This window comes from Vipera berus (assembly GCF_964194415.1).
Source record: "Vipera berus genome assembly, chromosome: 13".
NCBI classification, from domain to species: domain Eukaryota; kingdom Metazoa; phylum Chordata; class Lepidosauria; order Squamata; family Viperidae; genus Vipera; species Vipera berus.
In genome coordinates this window covers 1,111,614-1,124,200 of record NC_138216.1, presented here as the reverse complement: position 1 = coordinate 1,124,200, position 12,587 = coordinate 1,111,614, and the positions used below count along the sequence as shown (strand labels likewise).

The 12,587-nt window shown below is 53.7% G+C and overlaps 1 protein-coding gene across 2 annotated transcripts in view; it reads left to right on the top strand.

Annotated features, from left to right (window-relative positions):
- LLGL1 (LLGL scribble cell polarity complex component 1) overlaps positions 1-12,587 on the top strand; it is a 30,582-nt gene that overhangs the window by 9,944 nt on the left and 8,051 nt on the right. Inside the window, exons 3-15 of one of the 2 annotated variants that reach the window (XM_081338135.1) lie at positions 4,651-4,732; positions 5,175-5,290; positions 6,070-6,228; positions 6,711-6,873; positions 7,268-7,403; positions 7,976-8,030; positions 8,624-8,778; positions 9,063-9,280; positions 9,528-9,595; positions 10,469-10,622; positions 10,966-11,070; positions 11,651-11,943; positions 12,085-12,238. In XM_081338135.1, coding sequence (XP_081194261.1) covers positions 4,651-4,732; positions 5,175-5,290; positions 6,070-6,228; positions 6,711-6,873; positions 7,268-7,403; positions 7,976-8,030; positions 8,624-8,778; positions 9,063-9,280; positions 9,528-9,595; positions 10,469-10,622; positions 10,966-11,070; positions 11,651-11,943; positions 12,085-12,238 — 1,858 coding nt within the window. Of the gene's footprint in view, positions 1-4,650; positions 4,733-5,174; positions 5,306-6,069; positions 6,229-6,710; positions 6,874-7,267; positions 7,404-7,975; positions 8,031-8,623; positions 8,779-9,062; positions 9,281-9,527; positions 9,596-10,468; positions 10,623-10,965; positions 11,071-11,650; positions 11,944-12,084; positions 12,239-12,587 lie in introns of both variants that reach the window. The other variant, XM_081338134.1, reaches the window with a different exon arrangement.

Genomic DNA, 12,587 nt, shown 5'->3' with positions numbered 1-12,587 from the left:
CGATTTCTGGGTGTTCTTGTGCCGATGTTCCCATCAACCGGAACCCTCCCGCCGTTTCTCCACAATGCCTTTCGAGGTGGAGCCGCCACACTTTCAGTCGCTGAGGGAGGACTCGAGAGGCTTAAATAACGAAGACCCAGAGCTTTTCGTGGGCTTCCCTTTTCGTGGGCTCTTGATGTCCCGGAGAGGCCGGAGTTGGGAAGTTTTCCCTGGGCCCTTGCCTGGACCACAATCCACCGTGGTTGCGTTGGGGCTGGCGGTCTTTGTGTGTGTGTGTGTGTGTGTGTGTTGTGGAAAGGGGCATTTGGAAAACCACTCTGAATCTCCACGGCTTCAATGGCCCCTTTTCAAGCTGCAGCCTTGGCGTGCCTGGCAGGCCATGCCGCGTCTCCATGGAGTTGGCAGCCTCTGAATACAATACGCGGGAGACACAGCAGCTCGCTCTGGCCTTGCTCTTCTCTTCCCAGCTCTTCTCTTGCAGGTTGTTCTTGTTTAATCTTTCCTGCATATCCTCACCTCCCCCTTTCCCGGGGGGGGGGTGTCCGTAGGCTCAGAGCAGTGGCCAGCCTGTGGAAACAGCGCCCCCCCAGGTTTTTTTATCCATTATAAACTCCTTTTCCCCCTAGCTGAAATAGGGAGGCCTTAGATTCAATGCAAGACCCCCTCCACATCGAAGACAGCAGCTGGAGAGTGGGAATGGGAAGGCATTCCCGCTGGGTTGAGTTTTGAATAAATGGCATAAAGAGGCCGGCAGGGATGTCTCTGGATCGTGCTTGGATAACCCGTTTCTTGCGTAAGCCAGCATGAGCTGGCTCCATAGATCGGGATCTCTGCTTACAAGGACTTTTCAGCAGGATTCTGCGCTAGTTTAAATGTTAAAGGCAACTTTTAAAGCAACGGAGGCCTTTGCTTTGGGGGCTCAGAGGCTACAGCCGATGTCCCGGAGGTGTGAATGCCTCTTTGATCTGGACAAGGAGCTTGCAAGGACAGCTTGCCATTTGTCTGCTTGATTTTTAAAACCTTGTTCTGCCCTAGGAACACTGTAGGTGGTGTTTATGTGTGAAAGGACCGGCATCTTTGCAGATCAGCTGAGGTTTGGGTTTGTTTTTTTCCTGTTGTTTTTGGAGTTTAAAGTTGGCATTTGGGGATTTCTGCAACCCATCCCCTCCTTGCTGGCCCAGCCTTTCCTTCCAGCATCTGTGGTGCATTGGGGGCCTGGCTTGGCGGCTGGACAGAACATGTGCAGCTTGGCAAGACAATGGAGGAAGTGGCTGAAGAACAGAGGATCGAGTTCTTAAGTGGGGGGGGGGTCTCAGCAGGGCTGGCTGAAAACAGCTGAGGCAGCTAAAAAAAACCCCTTTGGGTCCAGAGGAGTCTCTGCTTCGGATCTTTCTCCCTATGGCCCTTTGCCAAAGAGAACCTTGGGGCGGGGGGAATACTGGAGTCACATTCACCCCCTCCAGAAAATGAAATCCCAAACCATGCTGATATTGGTTCCTGGCATTTGGCCGCTTCCTCGGGAAAGACAGATGCACCCGGCTGGGTGGAAGAGCAGTGAGCTTAATGGCCAGAGAGAACTCTTGCAAGGGCATTGAGTGCTTTTTGGGACAGGTAGGGTGGGCAGGCAGGAGGACTCGGAATATATGAAAATCCTCACTTGGGTTGTGCAACCTCTCCCCATTTTGGGGCTGGCCTCAGGGCAGGAGGGGCGGGAGGCAATGTGCTTTCTGCACTGACCAGCCGCCCCCCCCTGCCCCCCATCGTTCCCTCTCCTGCTGCTGCAATGGCAGAATGGGCAGGGTTGATGCCAGTTCTCCAAACACAGCTTCCTCCTCCTCCTCCTCCCGAGTGGAGAAGAGGGGGCTAGTTCTGCAGTGGACTGAGCTGCTTCTCCACATTTGAATGGCTGAATGAATTTTGGGGTCACTTCCCAAGAAACTGGGGCAGAAAAGTCACGTGCCTATTTGGCTTCGGTGGCTTCCCCCTCAAACGGCGGCGCTCGCTTTGTTCCACTTTGTCTGCTGATCTCGGCTGCCCTCCGCAGAGGACGGGAATGGGAATGAGTTGGTTCTGCTTCTTTCCCCTTCTCCAAAGGGGGACTTTGGGGGTGGGGCAGAAACTCCCTGGGGTCAGTTACGGGAGCAGCAGCCCCCCCACAGTTTGCACTGAGGCCTTCCAACAGCTGTCCTAAAAAGCAGACGGGTCAATTCTTGAAGCTTCTCAAACGGATTGTTTCAAGGGGGGGGGGGGCAGAAGCCTTGAGGGCCCCGATGACTTTCTGGCTGAATTGGGGGAAACTTCTCTACGGCACTCCTGGGAGCAGAGACGGCCTCTGTCTGCGGTGTCCTGTTTTTGCCCCTTGGGACATCCAGGGCAGTTCTGGGGGCTGCTTCTTAAAAGTTGTGGGAGGCGCAAGGGTGCCGTTCTCTTTTGCTGCTCCCGGGGTCGGCCACGGGTGCGGCTCTCCTTCCTGGCTTGGCTGGCCGCTGCTGATCTGGGGCGTGGGCCGCTTCTCCGCTGATGCAAAGCTCTTTCCCTGCCAGAGGAAGCTGTGAGGCTGGCCTGGAGCACCAGACCTCTGGCGGACCTCACTCACATCTGCCCTGGCCACAGTTTAAGGAGGCCGCTGGCCCCGAGCCCTCCGGCCCCAGCTCTGTGTGTGTGTGTGTGTGTGTGTGTGTGTGTGTGTGTGTTGGGGGAGAGATGATGCCAAAGTCGCTGCCTTCTCCACGCCAGGGAGCTTCCAACGACTCGTGCCCAAAAGGCCAGATCTCTCTCTGGGTCTCCAGGAGTCAAGCGGGCATCACCTCGAAGGTTTATTATGGGATGCAACTGGTGTCTTTGGGTCAGGGCTTCTTTCTCAGGTTCTCCTCCAGCAGCTCCTGTGTGAGGAAGTGGGGTTCTGTTGCAATGTGTCGGGCAGACTTTCGAAAGGAAGGAAGTGAACATTTCCCGCTTCTGCAGAAGACCTGGCCGGGGGGGGGGGACCTCTGATGAGACTCTTTCTCTGGGGATTTCTCTGACGTCATTGAGCTTAAAGAAGGGGACCCTGACGGTGACATCGGGGAGGGCTCGTCCAGGCTGGAGAGCCGGTGGGCTGATGCGAGGGTGGTGCTGGTGTTGTAGTTCAGGGCTTGGGGATTGCTGCCCTGGTTGAAAGCCTGGATGTCCAAGATCTTGGTGGCAGATGAGCTGGGAAGCCCCCGTCAGCTTCCCGTGCTCCCAGGGCTGTGTTTGAGAGGGCAAGAGCCCCCTCTGAGAGCCCCTTCCGAATGCCTTCTGGAGCCTCCGATCCAAGAGGGATCCTGCTGCCCCTCTGCGCGATCTCCTTTTCTGAAGTTCACCCCTTGTCTTCTCGGGTGGCAGCAGCCGGTTGTGATTCACTGCGTGTGTCTCATTCAGTTCTGGTGTAGGGTTTGCCCTTTTTCGGAGGAAGGGGCCGTCCTCTCTGCAGAAGAAACATTTCTGACGTCCCCCCCCTCCCCAAATCCACCTGCAGGGAGAACAGGTGGGCCACCCTTTGCAATTTGTCATGCAGCTTTGCTTCCCAGGAGGACTTGAGTCAACCCTTGACCTTTCCCCTTGGAGAATACACCCCTCCCCTCCCAACGTTGATTCCCCCCCCCCCCGGTTTTCCCTATAGCTGGCTTGTGGCTTGGACTGTGTGCACCATCACAGCCAAAGCCCAGCATTCCCCCCACCCCATTCTTTGAAAAGTAGGTCACTCATCAGCTGGTAAACACAGCCCAAACAAAGCCCAGCGCGGGAGTTTGTGCTGGGGGGGGGGAAGGAGGCTGCCATGGGGAGTGAGGTGGAAAGGGGGGGGCGATGTGTGCCAAAATCGGATTCCTTTTAAGCCAGCAGTAAGCTGAGAAGGCGACCTTAAGAAAAATCTCCCTTGTTCAGTGACGGCTCCAGTTCTTAGATAAATAAAGCCAGCTCAGTCCATCCGTTTCTTCAATAGTTTTTGCCATTTTTTTTAAAAAGCAAAAACGATTTTGGTTTTGCAAGGCAGAGAGGTACTGGGCAAACATCTTTTACTTTCCTCCTCCTCCTCCTCCTCCTCCTCCTCCTCTTTGGCAGCTTTGTCGATTCCCTTCCAAGATGAAGCGATGGTGTCATTTCCTCCCTTCGTGTAAACACGCACGTTTTGGAGAATGCCCAGCCAGGCCAGAAAAGATGCTGAGTCTGTCTTTTAAAAAATAAAATAAAATAAAAAATGCTTGGAAGGCTTGTAGAATTGCAGTCGGAACACAAGCGCCTTGTGGGCGTGTGCCGCCCAGTTGGGACTTCACTGCTAAGCCAGGGAGAGAAACCTGTGGGCAGCACCCTGCAGGGCCTTGCTTGTCAGAAGAGCTGATGAACCTTGGGGATCTCCAAAGAGCATCTGGCTAACCCCTGGAAGAAAAGCCGATTCTGTTCTCGAGAAAGCCTCCACGCTCAAGAGTAGCCTATCTTACATACCTCTCAGTGCCCTAGAAACAGCACTTGGGTCTTGTGCATTGCACCCACGGGCCCTCGGTTGTCCACGGCTGGCAAGGGGACGTCCAGCTCGAGAGATTTCTCGTGGCTGCAGAGATGGTGAAGGCTGGGGTGAAGCTCCTGCTTTTCCCTTGATGAGATTCTTCCTTGACTCTGGGCCTCCTTAAGCTACGGTGCTCCCGGGGTGGAGTTCACGGGGCTGCACAAAGAGACAGCAACCGTCACTCAGATGCACTTCCTACCTGGACAGGTAAAAAAAAAAAGGCTTGTGTTTTGTTTGGTGCGTTAGGTTGTGATGACCCCCCCCCGGGGGGGGCCTTGTTTGGCTGGCTGCTTAGATTGATCCTCCGACTCAGAGTTCAGACAATGGGTGTCATCACGTTAGCAGCCGTATGAATTATTTAATTTATGAATAATTCAGTTCCCATAGCCGCCCAACTAAGTGACTCTGGGCGGCTTCCAATTGTAAAATTATAAAACAATTAAAAACAAAACAAAAGGCAGTAGGAATACCAAGGAAACAAACAAATTCATGAATTAAATAGACTGTATCACAGGTGCTCCAAGGTCAGTCTTAAGACTGGCTGAGACGGTGAGGAAGTGGGAGGGGCTTCCTGGAGCAGGTAGGGTTGGAAGTGCACTTGAGAATGCCTGCAAAAGACCACCTCCCCCCCCCCCCCGATTTCCTGCAGGGGCTCCTGCTTTCCCTTCTGGATGACAACACCCTCCACCTCTGGGACATTTACCAGAAGGATGGCTACTCCCACCTGGAAGAGACCCGGAGCTTTGTCCTCCCCGGACAGCCAGGGTTCGACAACGCTAAGTACTCATGGCTTCTGCCCCCCCCTTCCTTCCTTCCTTCCTGGTTGAGGGGTGCCAGGGAGCCTGGGCAGAAGTGAGGGGGGGCGGGGGTGCTCAACCTCCTGGCCCTTTTCTTGTCCCTTCTTGGCTCTCTGCAGGAGAGGGAGGGAAGTCCAGCTGGCTGATGAGGCATAGCCCCGAATGGCCAGGAGGGCTGCTGGGGAATCTATGGGTCAAAGCTTTTTTCTGCTCCAGATTTTGCAAGGGGGTTGCGGGAAGCACAGTTGAGGGCTGGGCTGCAGGAAGGAGGGAAGAGGCCACCCTGATCTCCCATTTGGCGCAAGGGCATCGCTCGCACAATGGCACATCTTGGTGGGGTCATGTGTTGAGGGAGGCATCTTTTCCTTGCAAACCACCTTTGGGGTGCTGGTTCCCCACCCTTGCAACGAGGATCTAGGAGTTTCACTGGTTTTCTGTGGGGTGCAAATATCCACTTGGGTGTGTATGTGCCAAGATCTGGGATGACGGTTTTCAGAATGTGTTCTGGGTCCTGTTTTGAAGGACCAAGTTGCCAGAAGCATCTCGGACCCCTGACTGATCTTTCCATACAGCGTCTTCAGTGCTGTAGGGAACTGCCAAGGACATAAGGTCCATAAATTATGCGCCCGCAGCTGCAGCGCAGGAACCGATGCACAGCTGCTCTGAAACAACTTTCCCCAAAGATTCTGAAAACCGCTAGCCAGCCACAACAGTGCTGGTTACAGGAGGTTCTCTTTCTTCTGACAGTTCTCCTCCCAGCATCACCCGGGTGACGGTGATCCTCTTGGGGTCCAACTGCAGCATCGCCTATCTTGGCACTGAAGGGGGTGGCATCTACTCCCTGGGACTTCCCGGTCTAACGCTGCTGGAGGGCAGCACCCTGTACCAAGATGAAGTCCTGCAGAGGTGAGCTGCTCTAAGAAAGCCAGCCTTGATGTCAGTGGGCATGGGTCTACGTGGGTGGGGAGATGGGCAGGCAGGAGAACATGATCAGGGGGTGAAGAACTGGTCAACGGTTGAAAACATGAGATGCCTTCTGAGGGAAGCACCGAATGCTAGAATAAGAGCTCAGTGCATGCCAGAGATCTCCAAGAAAGCTGCTGGTGGCATCATGTCAGATCATCTAACTGATGTCCTTCAGAAACGGTGGGTCAGTCGTAGCAAAACATGCCTCTGTGTTTCCTCATTGTTTTGGACACCGTAAGTGAGATTGGTCTTAATATTGTGAGGTCCTTTTCATAGAGAGTTCTTCTGTCCTCATGGCTGATGCACACAAAGAAGCCATGTCTGAAAAAGGGCACCTGGTGTGACTTGAGTTTCATAACTACCTTAATTCACTGGAGAGGGAGATCACAGGCGAAGCGTCCCTCTTTCTCTTATCGTCCTAGTGTGCCTGAAGACTACCGGTGCGGGAAGGCCCTCGGGCCGGTGGAATCTCTCCAGGAACATCCTCAAGACTCGGCGAGAATCCTGATTGGATATAGCAGAGGCCTGATGGTCCTGTGGGACAGAATCTCAAGAGAAGTTCATCACCTTTTCTTGGGCAACCAGGTACGTTACTTGGCTGGGTTGGATGGAGTCTTCCTCGCGCAGCATCCCCGCCCTCCTCTTTTTTTTTTGCAGGAAGTTTCCAAGGTCAGATGGGATGTAGCTGAGGAACATCTCCTGCCACCTGAGGCCTTGAGGAGCTGAAACTAGCCCCTGGGGGAGATTAGCGGGCGGTTAAAGGGAACCGTATTGGAGATCTGCAGAGATTACCCACCCTGATTACCCAGGATTAAAAGCTGATCCCCTCGGGGAACGAGGCTGAAGTGGCTTGAGGGGCCCAGTCGGTGCTCTCAAACTGTCTTCTGGCCATTTTGACTGGCAGGTCTCCTTTCAGCCTCTTTGTCTCCTCTGGGCCCAAGGCCTGATGGCTTAGCTTGGGTCTGCGGCTTTTTTGCAGCAACTGGAGAGCGTCAGCTGGGAGCGGAGTGGCCGGAGCCTGGTCAGCTCTCACAGCGATGGGGGCTACGCCTTGTGGTCGATGGCAAACGGTTCACCCAAGACCCTGCAACCAGCAACTGCCACCGTCCCTTATGGTGAGGCTGATGCGGAGAAACTCAGGGAGATGCGGTGCCTTTGATGAGGGTTGGATCCCAAAGCCCAGAAGATAAACCGACACGCGGGTCACCAAGCAGAGGGAGGGTTTCCTGCAAGAGAAACTGAGGGCTAATCAGCCAATATTTAACCATTAGGACAGGTAAATTAAGCCCACCTGGACAAAGGTTTCCACTGCTCTTCAAAGCTCTCCCCATTTCTCCCCTGCTCAGTCGATGAATGTGAGGGTTTTGTTGATTTTTCAAACGGGTCAGCGCTGCTGTTCCAGGGAGTGATAGAGACACTGAAACGTCACCCCACTCCGTTCCCCCGCTGATTTAAGCCCAAACCCTTTCAAGTGAGGCACCCATCTCTCTCGCTCTCCTGGCTGTGAGTTTTGTCCACCTTCCAATTCCCCCTGGCTGGCTGGCTGGCTGGGGAGTTCTGGGGGTTGAAGGCCACCCCCTTGAGGTCGCAAAGGTCGAGAAAGGCTGGAATGAGGGTTTGTCGTGAGGACGGGGCAGGAAGCCTCCCTCGTTCCCCAGCTGCTGAGCCCTCCCGCCTTCTCTTCCAGGTCCGTTTCCCTGCAAAGCCATCAACAAGATCCTGTGGCAGACCTGCGACTCGGGGTGCGTTGCCTTTCTGCGTTTGTCCGAGTGGTTCCCCCCTTCCCCTCCCCCCCCCAGCTTGTCTCCTCTCCTCCTTCTGATCTTCTGCTCCCTTTCTCACAGAACGGCATTTCACTTAGAGGCAGTTCTTGACTTAGTGGCCGTTCGAAGTTACAGTGAACCTTACCTGGGGCTACTTATGATTCTGACTGCCACCCGCCCCCCTCCACCTCCTCTCTGCTCTGCAACATGGCAGTTTTACAGGGGAGGGGGTGTTACCAAAAAAAGCCCAGCACTTCTGGTTTTCAGCAAAACCCTGCCCATAGCAAGGCAAGGATTTGCTTAATGACCATGGGGTTTGCTTAATGGAACAAGGATTCACTTAATGACTTCGGGGGGAAAAAGTTCATAAAACCGACTTGATCACGTGACCCACCTGTTTTATAACCATCACAACTTAATGGCCAGCCTTTGCTCTGGTCCCAAACTGAGGAATGCCTGTATCCTGATTTCTGCAGCCGTCCTCGAGGGGCTGGGGGGTGGGTGGCGGGAGCCGAACGAGGAGCCGTTGCACCCCTGAATGACTTGCCTCCGCTTTCTTGCTTTCTCCAAAGGGGCCACTTCATCATTTTCAGCGGGGGGATGCCCCGGGCCAGTTACGGGGACAGGCACTGCGTGACCATCCTGCAGGGCCAGGCCTTGGTCACGCTGGACTTCACATCGCGGGTGATCGACTTCTTCACGGTGGGCAGCACGGAGGCCGAGGACGGTACGTGGCATGGCTGCCTGGGGCATTCTGGGAGTTGACATCCATGGTTGCCAAGGTTGGACACCCCTGATTTAAACTCTGCCCCTTGAGCGAGTTCCCGTCGCTCTTCATCAAGAGCGTTTTGCCGCTTTCAGAAGTGAGGCCTTCTCGTCCTTCTGCCCACCTTTTTTTCTCTCCTGGCTGTTGGTTTTGTCAGCTTCCCCCCCCCCTTCCCCTGATCCAACCTGGTCTCTCTGCATGAAAGTGTCATTCAGAGGTGCTGTGTTTTATCACACCGGTTCCAGAGTTCGACAACCCGGCAGCTTTGGTGGTTCTAGTGGAAGAGGAGCTGGTGCTGATCGATCTGCAGACGCCGGGCTGGCCCACGATCCCCGCGCCCTACCTGGCCCCTCTCCACTCCTCGGCCATCACCTGTTCCTACCACATCTCCAACGTCCCCCTCAAGCTGTGGGAGAGGATCATCAGCGCCGGCGAGCAGCAGAGCCCTCGCCTGTCCTCGGTGGTGAGTCGGGAAACGGGCTCGTTCATCTCCGGAGTCGAAAGGGCCGCAATTGGGTGGAAATGAGCGCCTCTGCCAAACCCAGAGCTTGGAGGAGGGGGTCTGTTGGATGGGGGGGTCAGAAGCAGCTAACCCTCCCACTCCATCTTCGGCGTGGAGGACTTTCCGCGTAGCAGTCTTAAAGTTCTGTGATGCGTGGACAACGTGGATGTCAACCAAAGCAAGCCGTGTGTGTTTGTGCCCTAAACAGCCTTGGCCCATCGATGGAGGGCGCCCCCTTGCTCAGGAACCCACCCAGAGGGGGCTGCTCTTGACCGGGTAAGTGGTGGTCACCATTGTTGCTGGCTGCAGAAGAACCCCTGCAGGAGAGTCTTGGAGAGTTGGCCAGGATGCGGCCAAAGTCCTTGAGGAGGGCTGGGTAGACCCTTGTTATGGGGTGAAGCCCAAGATTGTGCTGTTGTGCTAGGAAAGGCCTAGGAGGGAAGGAGGGCCTAAAGCCCTGATGGAATCCTACAGAGGGGAAAACTCACTCCACAAATTGCTCACTTAGCAACATAAATTTTGGGCTCATAAGTTGAGGACTACCTGCATTGTCCGACCACGTCTGGGAGGTGTCGTATGGAGGGTTTCTGAGCTGGCCAAGCCAGGAGAGGCCAATTGGGACACAACTGTGGTAGAGTCCCGAGAAGGAAATGGCTTAAGTCTTCCTTCGCTTTCTCTTTCTTTATTTCCTTTTTTTCCCCTTTCTTTTTCCTTTTCTATATATATTTAATATTATTAAGATTTGTATTATCCTGTATAAGCTAGAGAGTGATGGATTTTAGAGTTTATGGTTGTTAGCATATGCTTGTTTATGATTGTTTTTCTTTTCTATACCTTGTATTCAGCTCTGGGAAGTCGGGGGGGGGGGAGGGGGGGAGGGGTAGGGAGGGAGGGGAAGGGGAGGGGGAGGGGGGGATTGTTAAAGATAAACTGTATGTTAAAACTTTTTAATAAAAAAAAAAGGAAATGGCTTACAGTGAGGAACGCTACTTCCGAGTGGAGAAGTGGAGATGTTGACCACTGCTGGCCCCAAGCAAGGATTAAATTCCTCCTGCGAGTAATAAAAGAGCACAAACATGTTGTGGTTGTGGTGGTACGGTTGCCAGAATGGCCCCAGCTCCATTCCACCCCCACCTTTCCTCTCCTCAGGCATGAAGATGGCACGGTGCGTTTCTGGGATGCTTCTGGAGTATCCCTCAAGCCACTATACAAGCTGGGCACAGCCCACATCTTCCAGATGGACTGTGAACACAACGACAGCTTGAATCAATCCTACGAGGAGGAATGGCCCCCCTTTCGGAAGGTGCCAGCAAACCTGGGTTCAGTTGGTTCCCACTTGCCCACGTGGAGGAGGGAAGCCCCCTGGCTGCAAAATCATTGGGGCTGGTTGGTGTTCCAGCTCTGGGCAGGGATTGGGTTGAGTTCTCCAGTTCTTGCTGAAGCCTATCAACAGTGGCCTCCTGGGAGATGTAGTTTGGCAGCATCTGGAGGCCCACCCATGGCCCAGAGCAACTCAGTTGTTGAGGGTGGAATCAGAACCTTTGGACACTCTGCCTGCCAGGAAGAGCACGTCTGTTTTCTATGTGCAGAATCTGACTTTGTTTTTTCTTCTACCTCTTTGGGGACAACCCATGATGTTCATCCAGGTTGGCTGCTTCGACCCTTATAGTGATGATCCCCGGCTGGGTGTCCAGAAGATCGCTTTGTGCAAATACACAGCTAAGATGGTGGTTGCTGGCACGGCAGGGCAGGTAACAATTGTGGTGCATCTGTTGGGGGTTCCTCCAAAATCCAGCTTTTCTCTCCAGAAGCCTGTGGCTTCTTCTTCACCGTCTTGTGTGCCATCAGAGGCCTTCTCCGGTCAGATGGCTGGGGAAGACTTTGAAATAATCCAAGATAGAAATCACTGAGGTGGGAGGTGGTTGAAGTTTGGGAGAAGATGGAGAAGTGACTTGATATTTGGTGGAGGTACTGTTAGAAGAAGAGAAGAAGGTGTGAGGGAGTCGTGTAGGGTGAGCGAGATCTGTGATGCCTCAGGAATTAGGGGCAAGAAGGGAGAACAGTCGAGTTGCTTGAAGTATCGGCAATCATAAGGAATCTTAAAGGTTATAGCCATAGAATCATAGGGTGGAAGGGACCTCAGAGGTCTTCTAGTCCAACGCTTTGCCCGAGGCAGGAGTCCTGGTCCTGGGAAGAGAGTTGTGCAGGTTTGAAACGAAGAGTCCTTGGTGCTCTCTGAGTTCGCTTGTTTTCTTGCAGAGGTTTCATCATCAGCGTTGCTGAATCAGAGAAGTGTCCAAGACTTATCTGGGGTTCTTCTCTCTTTGGCAGGTACTGGTGATGGAGTTTAATGATGAGAAGTCCGAACACATGGTCAACATTGCTGTGGTGGACCTACTCCAGGACCGGGAAGGCTTCACATGGAAGGGGCATGACCGGTTGCCCCCCAAGAATGGTGCCCTCTCCTTTGCCCCTGGCTTCCAGCCCAGCGTCCTCCTGCAGTGCCTGCCCCCTGCAGCTGTTACAGCTGTCACCCTGCACTCAGAGTGGAACTTGGTGGCCTTTGGGACCAGCCACGGCTTTGGCCTGTATGACTATTACCGCCGGAACCCTGTGCTGGCCAGGTAGGGAGACCTCTGCGCTAGGCGCATCTTTATGACTCCAGAAATGGAGCTGACACTCCATGGATTAGTGGTCATGGCTTAGAGACCCCTGAAGGTCTGCTGCTTGTGATTGTTGTTGATTGATTGTTCCTTTTTTGATAGGTGCACTTTGCACCCCAATGATTCTCTCGCAATGGAAGGCCCCCTCTCGCGGGTTAAGTCCCTGAAAAAGTCCCTGCGCCAGTCCTTCCGTAGGATCCGTAAGAGCCGCGTGTCGGGCAAAAAGAGAGTCACGGCCAGTAGCCCCTCAAGCAAGGTAAGCAGAGGGAGAGGGTGGAGATGCTGGCTGGGAATTCTGGGAGTTGAAGTCTACACTTCCCAAAAGCTGATGAGGTTGAGAAACGCTGGTCAACAGCCTTTGGCTTGAAGAGATTTATTTCAATATTTATTGTGGGCCATCTTCTCCCCTCTACCATTTGGATTGTCTCCATTTAATCTTCCTCATGAAGTTTTGGAGAAGATGAGGTTAAGTATTGCCCACTTGCTTCTCCCACCCCAAATTCCATGGAGGAAAGAGGGATGAAAAATCTAGCATGTTGAAATGAAGGACAAGCCATCATTTGAAGCAAGAAGGAAATGGAGAAGACCTTTTCATGGATGGAGAA